This window comes from Oncorhynchus mykiss, chromosome 4 (genome assembly GCF_057628025.1).
Source record: "Oncorhynchus mykiss isolate SJ-2025 chromosome 4, ASM5762802v1, whole genome shotgun sequence".
Classification (NCBI taxonomy): domain Eukaryota; kingdom Metazoa; phylum Chordata; class Actinopteri; order Salmoniformes; family Salmonidae; genus Oncorhynchus; species Oncorhynchus mykiss.
Window position 1 is genome coordinate 46,266,324 of NC_143025.1, and position 14,695 is coordinate 46,281,018.

Sequence of the window (14,695 nt, forward strand, 5' to 3'; positions counted from 1 at the left end):
AACAAGTTCCACAGACATGTGACTAACAGAAATTAAATAATAAGTCCCTGAACAAAGTGGGATCAAAATCAAAAGTAACAGTCAGTATCTGGTGTGGCCACCAGCTGCATTAAGTACTGCAGTGCATCTCCTCCTCATGGACTGCACCAGATTAGCCAGTTCTTGCTGTGAAATGTTACCCCAGTCTTCCACCAAGGCACCTGCCAGTTCCCGGACATTTCTGGGGCGAATGGCCCTAGCCCTCACCCTCCGATCCATCAGATCCCAGACGTGCTCAATGGGATTGAGATCTGGGCTCTTTGCTGGCCATGGCAGAACACTGACATTCCTGTCTTGCAGGAAATCACGCACAGAATGAGCAGTATGGCTGGTGGCATTGTCATGCTGGAGGGTCATGTCAGGATGAGCCTACAGGAAGGGTACCACATGAGGGAGGAGGATGTCTTCCCTGTAACGCACAGCATTGAGATCGCCTGCAATGACAACAAGCTCAGTCCGATGATGCTGTAACACACCGCCCCAGACCATGCCGGACCCTCCACCTCCAAATCGATCCCGCTACAGAGCACAGGCCTCGGTGTAAACGCTCATTTCTTCGGTGATAAACTAGAATCCGATCATCCCCTCTGGTGAGACAAAATCCGATACTCTTAAGCGAAGAGCAGTTTTTGCCAGTCCTGTCTGGTTCAGCGACGGTGAGTTTGTGCCCATAGGCGACGTCGTTACCGGTGATGTCTGGTGAGGACCTGCCTTACAACAGGCCTACAAGTCCTCAGTACAGCCTTTCTCAGCCTATTGCGGACAGTCTGAGCACTGATGGAGGGATTGTGCGTTCCTGGTGTAACTCGGGCAGTTGTTGTTGCCATCCTGTACCTGTCCCGCATGTGTGATGTTCGGATGTACCGATCCTGTGCAGGTGTTGTTACACGTGGTCTGCCACTGCGAGGACGATCAGCTGTCTGTCCTGTATGTGTGTATATATGTATGTATGTATGTATGTATGCATGTATATATATATATATATATATATATATATATACACACACACACACACATACACACACCCACACTACATTGACAATCCCACACATACCAAAACACACACACATTCACTACGTACGCACACACACAGAACACCTACACGCAGACCGACAACACAAACGCACACGCATAACTTGCCGCGGCTGCTCTGTTCTTTATTTTACTCTAATTATTACTCTTATTATCTATCCTGATGCCTAGTCACTTTACCCTGCCTTCATGTACATATCTACCTCAAACACCTCATACCTCTGCACTTTGATCAGGTACTGATACTCCCTGTATGTAGCTCCATTCTTGAGCATTTTATTGTATTCCTCTTTTTAATATTTCATTTTGATTTTAAAAACGCTGCATTGTTGGGAAGGGCTCGTAAGCAAGCATTTCACGGTAAAGTCCACACCAGCTGTACTTGGCGCATGTGATAAATAAAATCCGATTTGATTTGACACACACTCTCCCTCTCCCGTCTCTTGTACCTTGGCCTTGCCCTGGAAGTTGAAGGTGAGGACGTACTCCCCGCGGCGCGTCTCGCTCTGGCGCACAAGGAAGACGCCGTGGCTGGCCATACCCCCCGCCAGCACCAGCTGGGCCGCCTTGAGGCGCGACAACGTCCCGTGGAACCACTGGCACTCGCTCAGAGGGTGCTCCACCGCCTCCACCACGTCTGAGAACAGGAAGGAGCCTGGGAGGTGAGGAGGGATGAGGGGAAGGATGGATGAGGGGAGGAGGAATTTGGGGAGTGATGAAAAGATTAGACAAAAAAAAGGACTTGCTCTGTACATTCTGGTGTGTATGTGTGTTTGTGCAAGCGTTTGCGCGTGTGTGTGTGTGCGAACTGCGTAAGTAGCAGCCTTCACCTGTGGCATCTGGCGTCTCCGCAAATGGTGTGCCCAGGCCGGCTCCGCCCCCACGTCCGTCTGATTCGTCCAGAGGGGCGCGGGGCGGTAACTCTGGGGGGCGTGGGTCCATCAGCGGGGAAGAGCCGCCCACACCTCCATAACACACTGCAACAGGACAGGAGCAAAAACATCCGTCTTATTATTTAAGCAGACGTCTTATTCTTGTACTTTCAAATAGCAGCGGAACGTTGGACACATAGTTAAAACAACATTTGTCGTCTCGCTTTCTGTATCAGGTGTTCGAACTATATATTTGTAAAGCTGCAAAAAAATGGTGAAACACAGGGAAATCGTCACACAACGATCCCAAATGGGCTCCTAGATCCTATCCCGTGCAGTCATATTTGAAAAGATGGGATAGGTTAGGAATATGGTCGTAGATCCTCACCTTATGCTACATGTCTGCTATTTGTAGGTTCTTACAGATTAAGTGTCTAAGGCAGTGGTCACCAACCTTTTCTGAGCCACGTTGACTTTCATAATCGCATGCCGAGATCTACAGCGCAGAACTGTTTCTAAACATATTTTTTTTTATGTAAGCCTATGCAATATTTACCAAATAAAAACAGTTCTGTATGAATGAGGTTTATTGCAGTCGGCCTGTAATGGAGGCCACCCAAGCGGTGGAAGTTTCAGTAAGGAGGCAGACACTTCGATACGGGGCAAACTTAGAATGAGGTTGTTTATTTACAGCGGTGAGTTAAAGCCACCGGAAAACTGTACACTATGTACAAACAAAAATAACAAACATAACAAAAACTGGACAGGGCCATAAACTGGAAAATGTATCAAATAGTAAGTTGAGCTCCAAAGAAACCAAGCTTCAATCAATAATTGAAAATATAGCATTCAACCAGCATGGCAACCTTACCCTTGTCCTGTCTGGCCAACAATGAAATGGCAGGGTTTCAAGTACAATTCCCATCAGGTCTCACCATTTTAGACCAATCACAAATCAATGGTAACAATTATCTTACATAAAGGCCTGAACAGCACAATAAACATATACTGAACAAAAAAATAAACGCAACATGTAAAGTGTTGGTCCCATTTCTTGAGCTGAAAAAAAAGATCCCATGTTCAAGAAAAGGCTTATTTCTCTAAAATGTTTTGCACAATTAGTACCCTATCAGTGTGAATTTCTCCTTTGCCAAGATAAACCATCCACCTGACAGGTGTGGCATATCAAAAAGCTGATTAAACAGTATGATCATTACACAGGTGAACCTTGTGCTGGGGACAATAAATTGTCACAACACAATGCCACAGACGTCTCAAGCTGAGGGAGCATGCAATTGGCTTGCTGACTGCAGAAATGTCCACCAGAGCTGTTGACAGAGAATGTCATGTTCATTTCTCTACCATAAGCCACCTCCAACACCTCTACATCCGGCTTCTTCATCTGCGGGATCATCTGAAACCAACCACGCGGACAACTGATGAAACTGTGGGTTAGTACAACCAAAGAATTTCTGCACAACCTGTCAGAACCCGTCTAAGGGAAGCTCATCTGCATGCTCGTTGTCCTCACCAGGGTCTTGATCCGACTGCAATGGGCAAATGCTCACCTTCGATGGCCACTGGAGAAGTGTGCTCTTCACGGATGAAACCCAGTTTTAACTGTACCGGGCAGATGGCAAACAGCGTGTATGGCGTCGTATGGGCGAGCAGTTTGCCTCAGCGTCAGATGCCATGGCGTCGTTGTGAACAGAGTGCTCCATGGTGGCGGTGGGATTATGGTATGGGCAGGGTAAGCTACAAACAATGAAGACAATTGCATTTTATTGATGGCAATTTGAATGCACAGATATACTGTGACGAGATCCTGAGGCCCATTGTCGTGCCATTCATCCACCACCATCACCTCATGTTTCAGCATGATAATGCACGGCCCCATGTCGCAGGCTCTGTACACAATTACAGAAATATTAAAATTTCCCCTTTCTTCCATGACCTGCATACTCACCAGACATGTCACCCACTGAACATATTTGGGATGCTCTGGATTGATGTGTACGACAGCGTGTTCCAGTTCCCTCCCATATCCAGCAACTTCGCACATCATTGAAGAGGAGTGGAACAACATTCCACAGGACACAATCAACAGTCTGATCAACTCTGCAAAGGAGATGTGTCTCGCTGCATGCGGCAAATGGTGGTCACACCAGATACTGACTGGTTTTCTGATCTGTGACCAACAGATCTGTATTCCCAGTCATGTGAAATCCATAGATTATGGCCTAATAAATGAATTTCAATTGACTGATTGCCTTATATGAACTGTAACTAAGTAAAATCTTTGAAATGGTTGCATTCATATTTTTGTTCAGTGTATTTAGGCATTGAATCAAACATTCCTAAATACAAATACATTTCAATAAATTGTGCAGGACCCTGCATAAAGCATACATCCACCCCCCCCCCCCTTGGAATTCAACCACATACTGGAACCCTGGATAATTAGAGCTCCTGAACACAGTTCTGTTTGACAATCTAATACTGTAACACCAATGAAGTGGAAGAGGACAGAAAATCCCGAAAATGATCGTGATAGCAGCAGGGGCTGCTTGATGGTGGTGAGATGAGACACGCGGTAAGATGGCAGACAAAGAAAGAAAGAAAAAGTGGACTATCTCCTGAGTGAATATGGACTGGAGGATCTCCCAGAATGTTTGGAAGAGCTCGAGGAGGAAATTGAACGTGACAAGAGTGAAGATGAATTAACGGTGGTGACAGGTGCAGGGATGACTGCTGAGAAGAAAATTAAGTGTCGAAGGGAAGCAGCGCGGTGAGGAAGGTCGGCGTCAAGTCCATCAGAAACCCTTGTCCTCGAGGATGATAAGGATGATTCTGGCCCAGTGGGAGTGAGATTTTGTAGAGCGAATGGATCCTTGTATTTTGGCTGATCCGTATGTGGCGTCAGGTTGGGGACTGTTTAGTTGTTGAAGGTAACTCGGAGTGGACTCGTGATGATTTATTGCGTTTCCTCCGCCCAGAGGGAGTGGGCGCTCCGGATTAGCATTAAGTGTTGAGGAGGAGCAGTTGAAATTGAAGATCCCCCCCGGTGTCTAACGCCCGCCGTTTGGTGAGTGGTAGATCCAGTGGGGATCATCGAGCGTGGGGAAACAGAGAAGACATTGTCTGTCATGCTGAGTTTTGATGCAGAGTCTTGGCCAGATAAGGTCGTGGAAGGAAGTGTCAATTAACCCCATGAGAGCTTTTGTTCCCGAAAATACAACAGTGTTAAAGGTGTCAAGTCTATGGGCCATGTCGCAGCAGTGTGTCGGAGGGAGATGCCTAGATCTGAGAAGTGTGCAGGCGGGCATGAGACGAAGCAATGCGTGGTATCGGTGGAGAAAGTCATATGTGTGTTAAGTTGTGGGGGGTGGTCATGAGGCTGGAGATCGGAGGTGTCCGGTGAGAGAACGGGAGATTCAGGTTGCCAGGGTTAGAGTAGTACAGAAAGTGTCATATGCTGAAGCAGTAACATAAGAAAAGGCAGATAAGAAACATTAAATGCAGCGCAACAAAACAAATGATTGCTGCCAAAACCAAAATGAGAATGCCGGCTGAACTCACAACCTGCGTTTCTCTCCACAGGCTACATCGGCAGCACCAAAAGGACAAGGCATCATACACATACTGTATTCAATAAAGAAATGTGCATTTCGTAAACCCACAAACCATTTCCATGTCTGGTTGTATCTGCATCTGATGGTCAGTCTCAGCGGATGGAGGGGAGAGAGAGAGCAGCAGAAGGTCCTCCTCTCACAGTCCCTCGATCTCTCCTTTTCCTCCGGTGAGACTGACCAGAGAGAGGGGGACACAGTCTGATGACCAACCCCGAGTCGCACCACATTATTTCTGCCTCATGCACAAATTCATGTTGTTCCTATGACCAGAGAAAGTTAAATATTAGTCTGCATTTAGGATAGACACGACGAGCCGTTAATAATAAAAACGCAAGGCCCATCGATACACTTGGCTACTCATTCACTGCAGCTGCAGTGCTGGTTGTAGTGCGAGTGTAAGTAGGAAGAAGTGCGTTTGATGTTTTTTGTTAAGTGTTGAATTACACTGCTCCAAAAAATAAAGGGAACACGTCCCTAGGAGGGGTGCGTCACTTGAGTGGGTTGAGTCACTGATGTGATCTTCCTGTCTGGGTTGGCGCCCCCCCTTGGGTTGTGCCGTGGCGGAGATCTTTGTGGGCTATACTCGGCCTTGTCTCAGGATGGTAAGTTGGTGGTTGAAGATATCCCTCTAGTGGTGTGGGGGCTGTGTTTTGGAAAAGTGGGTGGGGTTATATCCTTCCTGTTTGGCCCTGTCCGCGGGTGCCCTCGGATGGGGCCACAGTGTCTCCTGACCCCTCCTGTCTCAGCCTCCAGTATTTATGCTGCAGTAGTTTATGTGTCGGGGGGCTAGGGTCAGTTTGTTATATCTGGAGTACTTCTCCTGTCCTATTCGGTGTCCTGTGTGAATTTAAGTGTGCTCTCTCTAATTCTCTCTTTCTCTCTTTCTTTCTCTCTCTCGGAGGACCTGAGCCCTTGGACCATGCCTCAGGACTACCTGACATGATGACTCCTTGCTGTCCCCAGTCCACCTGGCCGTGCTGCTGCTCCAGTTTCAACTGTTCTGCCTTATTATTATTTGATCATGCTGGTAATTTGAACATCTTGGCCATGTTCTGTTATAATCTCAACCCGGCACAGCCAGAAGAGGACTGGCCACCCCACATAGCCTGGTTCCTCTCTAGGTTTCTTCCTAGGTTTTGGCCTTTCTAGGGAGTTTTTCCTAGCCACCGTGCTTCTACACCTGCATTGCTTGCTGTTTGGGGTTTTAGGCTGGGTTTCTGTACAGCACTTTGAGATATCAGCTGATGTACGAAGGGCTATATAAATACATTTGATTTGATTTAAGAACACATTCTTATTTTCAATGATGGCCTAGGAACTAGGTTAACTGCCTCATTCAGGGGCAGAACGACAGATTTTCACCTTTATTTAACCAGGCAAGTCAGTTAAGAACAAATTCTTATTTTCAATGACGGCCTAGGAACAGTGGGTTAACTGCCTGTTCAGGGGCAGAACGACAGCTCGGGGGTTTGAACTTGCAACCTTCCGGTTCCTTGCAACCTTCCGGTTCCTAGTCCAACTCTCTAACCACTAGGCTACCCTGCCGCCCCACCTTGTCAGCTGGGGGGATCCAATCTTGCAACTTTACAGTTAACTAGTCCAACGCAATAACGACCTGCCTCTCTCTCGTTGCACTCCACAAGGAGACTAGTCCAACACTCTTACCACCTGATTACACTGCACTCCACGAGGAGATGCGAATGCAGTAAGCCATGGTAATTTGCTAGCTAGCATTAAACTTATCTTATAAAAAACAATCAATCATAATCACTAGTTAACTACACATGGTTGATGATATTACTAGATATTATCTAGCGTGTCCTGCGTTGCATATAATCTGACAGAGCATACAAGCATACAAGTATCTAAGTATCTGACTGAGTGGTGGTAGGCAGAAACAGGCGCATAAACATTCATTCAAACAGCACTTTTGTGCGTTTTGCCAGCAGCTCTTCGCTGTTTATGACTTTAAGCCTTTCAACTCCCGAGATGAGGCTGGTGTAACCCGAAGTGAAATGGCTAGCTAGTTAGCGCGCGCTAATAGCGTTTCAAACGTCACTCGCTCTGAGCCTTCTAGTAGTTGTTCCCCTTGCTCTGCATGGGTAACGCTGCTTCGATGGTGGCTGTTGTCGTTGTGTTGCTGGTTCGAGCCCAGGGAGGAGCGAGGAGAGGGACGAAAGCTATACTGTTACACTGGCAATACTAAAGTGCCTATAAGAACATCTAATAGTCAAAGGTTAATGAAATACAAATGGTATATAGAGGGAAATAGTCCTAGAATTCCTATAATAACTACAACCTAAAACTTCTTACCTGGGAATATTGAAGACTCATGTTAAAAGGAACCACCAGCTTTCATATGTACTCATGTTCTGAGCAAGGAACTGAAACGTTAGCTTTCTTACATAGCACATATTGCACTTTTACTTTCTTCTCCAACACTTTGTTTTTGCATTATTTAAACCAAATTGAACATGTTTCATTATTTACTTGAGGCTAAATTGATTTTATTGATGTATTATATTAAGTTAAAATAAGTGTTCATTCAGTATTGTTGTAATTGTCATTACTACAATTATTATTAATTTTTTTTATAAATCAGCCGATTAATCGGTATCGGCTTTTTTGGTCCTCCAATAATCGGTATCTGTATTGAAAAATCATAATCGGTCGACCTCTATTTAGGATAGTATCAAACTTTATTGTGGGGCCGTGGAAGCTGCTGGCACGGGGATTTGAGCTATCCGATTGGCCAGCGCAGTAGGCACACTTGATTTAGCTCTACAGGTCTGCCGGGTAGGCAGAGTTTGTTCCTTCAGACAAACAAAATGGTTAAAAATGGGAACACTTTGCCTACCCAGCACACAGGGCAGCTGAATCAAGTGCATTACCACCAACAGCTCAAGGCAAAAAAAACAAATTAAAAAGAGGAGCGCAAAGAAATGTTCGGCGATCGACTAGGAATGCCTAGTTGACTACGACTGCGATTGACTGGTTGGTATATACTGGTCTAAGAGTAGTGGCTTGGGGAGGTGTCACGGGGTCGATTTGGGATTTGGCATGCCCCACTCACCTTGAGAGAGGCGGTCACTGAATTCTGGCGTTCCACTAATGTCCATGGGTCCCCCACACACAGCTTCTTTGTCCTCCTGTTCACTGTAGAGTCAAGATACACAAAACTTGTTCTAGGTGGGATGTCGCTCCTACTTCTGTTGACCTCATCAATAGTTGACCGACAGTGAATACAAGAATATACACGGTCCCTCTTAACTCTCACTCACTCACCCCCCCCCTCCCCCCTAATCACTGACTTGAAAGAAAACTCATATTACTTAACACACAATTTGCTTACCTGATACATATACCGTTCCTGATGTCACTCAACCAGGCTCTCATCTGCACAGCATCTCGCGTCTCAATCACATACTGCACCTGTCCCTCCAACTGACAGAAAGAAAGATAGGGTTAGCGAGAGAGTGAGAATGGGGGCAACAGAGAGAGGGGGTGAGAGAGGGAGGGAGGTGAGAAAAAGAGGGCGAGAGAAAGAGGGGGGTGAGAGACAGATAGGGTGAGAGAGAGGGGGTGAGAGAGAGACAGGGGGGGTGAGAGAGGGAGGGGGGTGAGAAAAAGAGAGGGTGAGAGAAAGAGAGAGAGGGGGTGAGAGAAAGAGAGGGGGAGTGAGAGAGAGGGGGGGGCGACAGAGGGGGGTGAGAGAAAGCACGCAAGCGAAATACAAGTCAGTCTACAGATGCAAGCTGAACAGGAGCTGACTACCTGAATTAAATGAACTGAGAGAACAAGAAAGGGGAATTGAAAAAAATAAGGAAATGAAAGGATGGACAGATCAGAGTGTTACCTGCAGGAGGAAGGTGTTCTCCTTGTCAGGCACCTCCAGGGCTGTGGTGCTCCTCACATCCACAATAGAGCAGCATGGGATAGTCAACCTGGGCTTGGAGGACTGAGAAACAGGGGGAAAGAGAAGAACATTGAATAAATAAGACACCATCTATGCGCTCAGAGAAATTGTGCAATTTTCACAATATGACAGATCATTAATTTCCAAGCATTACAAAGGAGCATGTTGACAGGTTGTCATGCCTTTCAGTGTTATATCAAGGATACACAATCTACCCTGATGCCTCCAACCCCCCACCCACTGGTGAGCCAGGCCCAGTCAATCAGAATGAGTTTTTCCCCAAAAAAAGGGCTTTATTATAGACAGATATACTCCTCAGCATCACAACCGCAGGTGGTGGTCCGGTTGGACGTATTGCAAAATTCTCTAAAACGACGTTGAAGGCGACTTATGGTAGTGAAATTAACATTAATTCTCTGGCAACAGCTCTGGTGGACATTCCTGTAGTCAGCATGCCAATTGCACACACCCTCAAAACTTGAGACATCTGTGGCATTGTGTTGTGTGACAAAACTGCACATTTTAGTGGCCTTTTGTCTCTAGCACAAGGTTCACTTGTGTAATGATCATGCTGTTTAATCAGCTTCTTGATATGCCACAACCTGGTCAGGTGGATGGATTATCTTGGCAAAGGAGAAACGCTCACTAACAGGGATACAAACAAATTTGTGCACAAAATTTTGTGCTTATGGAACTTTCTGGTATCTTTTATGGACATGTTGAGTTTATATCTGTGTTAGGTTTTGCCACAATATATTGAAAAAGTGTTTTAATACCTCAATTACTAATCTACTCCCTTCCCTGAAAATCCCACCCCCAATAATTCCTTAACAGGTCTAAAAACCCTACCAATCCTGTGACTCTCACAAATATCCAGCTCCTCCCCTGACAATCCCACCCACAGTGATTGACAGGCTAAACTGTTAAGAATGTGGCCAGGATTTCAAATGACAATGAGGAACTTAAATCGAAAATGGGAGGAATAATATAGTTTTACCCAATAAGGATTTGAATGAAAATGTTGTTCTTTGTATGTTAAGAATAAGCATTGTTAAACTTCACAATAAGTTTTAATTTTTTTTGTCACAAATAATGCGATCACAATAATGTAGTACAATTACAAACATGAACTTTATCTTCCCCCAAAAATTCTCAATATGGCAGTGTTATCTGTTAGGGCATTAAACTGTCAACTTAAAAACAACAAACTGGAGTTTTGCATTTAAATTTCATCATTGATTATGTTCACGTAAAAACAATATAGCAAGCGTATTATTAATGTATCATTATCAAATATGATTTTTGGGGGCGCAGCTATATACACCGAGTATATCAAACATTAAGAACACCTTCCTAATATTGAGTTGCACAAGGCAGGTCTCACACTCACTTTAGGCGGGATGAAGAACTCCAGATAGTACTCCTCGCCCCGCTCCCCCTCCTTGTCCCTCTCCCTCAGGACCAGTCGGCACTTGTGCCAACGACCGCCCCTCCAGCCCACAGTGCCCCCGGGGACGAGAGGCTGCACTGCGGCTGTTTGAGCAGCATTAGCGGTGGACGAGGTGTTGTTTAAGCCGGTGCCAGCGTTGTTGTGTTCTTGTGTGCCGTGGTGCAGCAGGACAAAGGAAAAGCCAGGGAAACCACCGTGGCTCCCGGCAAACTCATCTGGCATGGAGGAGCTGACGCTGACTCCTCCCTCCCTCACCAGCCGGCCCGTCCTCAGGGTGGCGCTGCTGCTGCTGCTGGGGGGCAGGCCGGAGGAAGGCGACACCACGGCCGAAGTGGGCGCTGAGGAGAGAACGGGGGGTGGGGAGCGAGACAGACGCAACTTCTCCAGCCGGTGGCTCCACTTCTCCTTCTCTCCCCCCTCGCCATTGCTCCGCCGGCGGTCCCGCGCTTCCGACAACGAGAGGGAGGTGGCACTGCTGGAGGAAGACGGGGGCAGGGAGGAGGAGGAGGAGTGGGGGAGGGAGAGGGGAAGGGAGAGAGAGACAGGCATGGAGGAGGTGGGCGTAGGGGGCTGAGTACCAGAGTTCCTCTTGGAGGAAGAGCCGGTGGCAGCGTCTTGGACCCCCATTGTGTAGCTGTAGCTGGAGGGCAGCTGGGAGGAGCTCTGTGGGGAGTCGCTGGACGAGCTGCGCCAGTGCAGGATGCCCCGGACACTACCCCGCACGCTGCGCCCAACACTCCGCAGAGAGAAGCGCTTCTTCAGTTTGGTTTTGGACTGGCTTCCTGTCGAGGCCGGTGTGCCGTTACCCTTGGAGCGGGGAGGGGGTGTGTCAGAGCAAGGGGAGGCAGGCGCTTGGGGCATGTGGGAGGGGTCTTCATTGTCCAAGCAAACTTCCAGATCCGCCTCACCCTCATCTAGCTCCACCTCCTCCTCCATGACCGTTACGCCCGCCCAGCTATCCTCCTCTTCCTCGGCCGTTGTTTCTCCATTGCCCGGGCCGACGCCAGGGAAGTGTTTAACAGTAACTGGGGCACCCCTCTCTTCCCGCCCGCCATTGTTTCCTCCTCCCACTGAGGAGGAGCAGGAGGAGGATGAAGATGGGGGGAGGACCGTTGTGACAGCATAGGAATCTTGAAATTGGTCCCCACTTCGGGTTTCCAACACCAGCCGTGTGGAGGCAGGCTTGGGCAGGGCTCGCACCGGGTTGGCTGGGGCACAGGCGGGGTAGCAGGATCCCTCGGTGATGGGAGGGGGAGAAACCGCCTCCTCTTCCAGGGAGGTGGCGTCTAATTGGGGAGCCCAGCTCCCTGCCTCCATCCCGGGGGCTGTACCCGGCGCCCCTGCCACCCCCTCCAGTTCGCTCTGGAAATGTCGGACAAAGCGGTCAGTGAAGCGGCGACAGAAGGCGGCAGCAGAGTCGGGGGAGTAGTGCGGGTTCTCCAGGAGGAACGCCCGGAAGTGGCGGGCAAAGTCCCCGGCCGCCATGCGGGCATGCAGCTCACAGAACTCCGTCCAGCTCAGGCAGGGGGAGGGCGTGGGGGTGTCCGAGAGCGAGGAGGGGTGAGGCTGGGCCAAGGGAGGTGGCCGAGGGAACAGTGGCAACAGGGAGGGGGATGGAGGGGACGGGGAGGGTGACGGGGGCAGGGTAGAGGAGTTGGCTGCCCGCAGGCTAGGTGGGGTTAAAAGAGATCCGTTCATTCTACCAGGAGGGAGTGGAGGGGGGGCTGATTGGCCAATTAGCTGGCTGCTGATTGGTTTATCACTTAAGGTTGATTAATGAAATCTGCACAGCTCATCGGGGCTAATATACAAATGGGTGGGAATTCAAGTACCGTACTACACCAGACATAGAGTAGATTCACCCCCATTTAAAACCTTCAGCTAAAAGACTACCATAACAGACTGATGAGCACAGACAGAGAAGAGGTAGAAATATAGGGTGTCTGTCTCTGTGCAACATGCTTTCATACATTTAAAAAGGTCTATGATAAAAGACTGGGAGGAGTCAGGGAGGAGTCAGGGAGGAGGTATAGGACAAAGGGGCAAGGTAAATTAGGTGAGGTTCACAAGTGGCCGTCCTGCTTACGGTCCACCACACATCCACAAGAACACAACTGCAGCCTGTGAAAACAATACAAGCACAATCAAATGGTGACATCACATTACCTGTTACATATGTTCTCCAGATCCATAACAAACTCTATTATGATCTACAATATCTAATCACTGTGTAACTAATACAAATACCCCTAGCACCGGTTGCCACCTCTAATTGTTGTCTGTTAGCCTAGTGGTCACAACAGTTGTGTCAAGTGTCACTGATTTAAATTGAGTCGATGCTTTACACCCACAAAAACAACACATGTATTAGCAACCCGTTTGACTGACAGCCCATTCAATTGGGTAGCTAGAGATCTTCACATAACGGTACTTAGGTAGCTAGGTATGGTGAAAATCCACCAACTGATTTGTCAGTGTTCAGATAAGTAGCCGCGTAATCACTTTGACATATTGTAGCAAATCCAAAGATAGTGTAGCATAGCTAACTATCTATCTTGATGACGAAAAAAAAATACATTGCTGCTAGATTATTGTAGCTAGCTAGCTACACTACCTAGCTAGTTTGCAAACTGGCGCTGGATGTAAACAATCCAGATAGCCTGGTTGGTACTAACGTTACTGGCTAACGCAGTTAGCTGGAATTCACAAACCACTGTCGGCCTCGTCAGAAACTCGAGGCCAGTGCTTGATTGCTAAAATAACACAAAGGAGAGACAGTTCACTAACTAGATAGCTAATATTACAGAGTAATGATGGTGCGTGGGTATGGCAACATAACAGTGTGGCCATGTTAGCTTAGCTAACGTTAACTAGCAACAAAAGCCAGCACATCGCGTGATAAACAATCTAGTAAGCGTTACTGCGCTAGCTAGCTAACGTTCGCTAACTAGCGACCCACCACAGCTAGCTAGTAACGCCACCCATCTTCTGAACATAACCATGTTAGCTAACTAAATAAAAAGCACAAGCTTGAAGCAGTTAGCTAACTAGCCAATATTCAACAATGAAGCTAAAATGTAAGCCTAGCTAGCGGTTTTAATTCAATAACAGCGGTTTAGCCAGCTAACCGTAGCTAGCTAGGCTATGGCTATTATCATTGAATAAGGGGTGCTAGCTAATTGAAGTAATGTTATGTTTACCCACTTGTATACGCGTGTCTTCAAAATAGTGACTTTACAGTTAGCTAGTTAAATCGTAACTTGTGCCTCCCAGATGTGCTACTACAGCCGACAGGCGAATCGCTATAGGTACCGTCAATATGTGGCTAGCTATTATTATTAGCTAGCCAGCTATTAATAAAATAACTAATTTATCAATATTGCGTTGGCTTACATTACAATTCGTTCATATGTCCGCGATATAATTGTCGTTTTATAACAGTTGTGGCTAACACATGAATATTTCTGTGCTCCCTATCTCTCGCGATATAGTGGGAGAGAGAGGATGGGCAGCGGGAGGTGAAAGTAGACTAGCCAGGAGGAGTTGCAATAGTCTGTTTGCATTCAGAGTCCCTGGATGGTGGGGAAATGGAGGGGTTACTAAAAACATTTCGAAATTCATTAAATGAGTGTTGGTCTCATACTGAACTACCACGCTATCTATTTTTTTTTATTCATAATTTGCATGAATTTTTACAACATGTTTACAACAAGCCTATATAATTGCATATCATTTCAAATGTTTTTGTACTACT

General features: G+C 47.1%; 1 protein-coding gene across 3 annotated transcripts in view; it reads right to left on the bottom strand.

Moving 5' to 3' along the window:
- LOC149984032 (uncharacterized) overlaps positions 1-14,491 on the bottom strand; it is a 37,621-nt gene extending 23,130 nt beyond the window's left edge. Inside the window, exons 1-7 of one of the 3 annotated variants that reach the window (XM_090232165.1) lie at positions 14,335-14,491; positions 10,882-13,062; positions 9,432-9,533; positions 8,928-9,019; positions 8,649-8,731; positions 1,902-2,048; positions 1,521-1,726 (exon numbers count right to left, since the gene is read on the bottom strand). In XM_090232165.1, the coding sequence (XP_090088291.1) occupies positions 1,521-1,726; positions 1,902-2,048; positions 8,649-8,731; positions 8,928-9,019; positions 9,432-9,533; positions 10,882-12,639 (2,388 nt within the window). In that variant the 5' untranslated portion in view covers positions 12,640-13,062; positions 14,335-14,491. Of the gene's footprint in view, positions 1-1,520; positions 1,727-1,901; positions 2,049-8,648; positions 8,732-8,927; positions 9,020-9,431; positions 9,534-10,881; positions 13,063-14,145 lie in introns of all 3 variants that reach the window. The other 2 variants (XM_090232164.1, XM_090232166.1) reach the window with 2 other exon arrangements.
- Between the last annotated feature and the right edge of the window lie 204 nt (positions 14,492-14,695).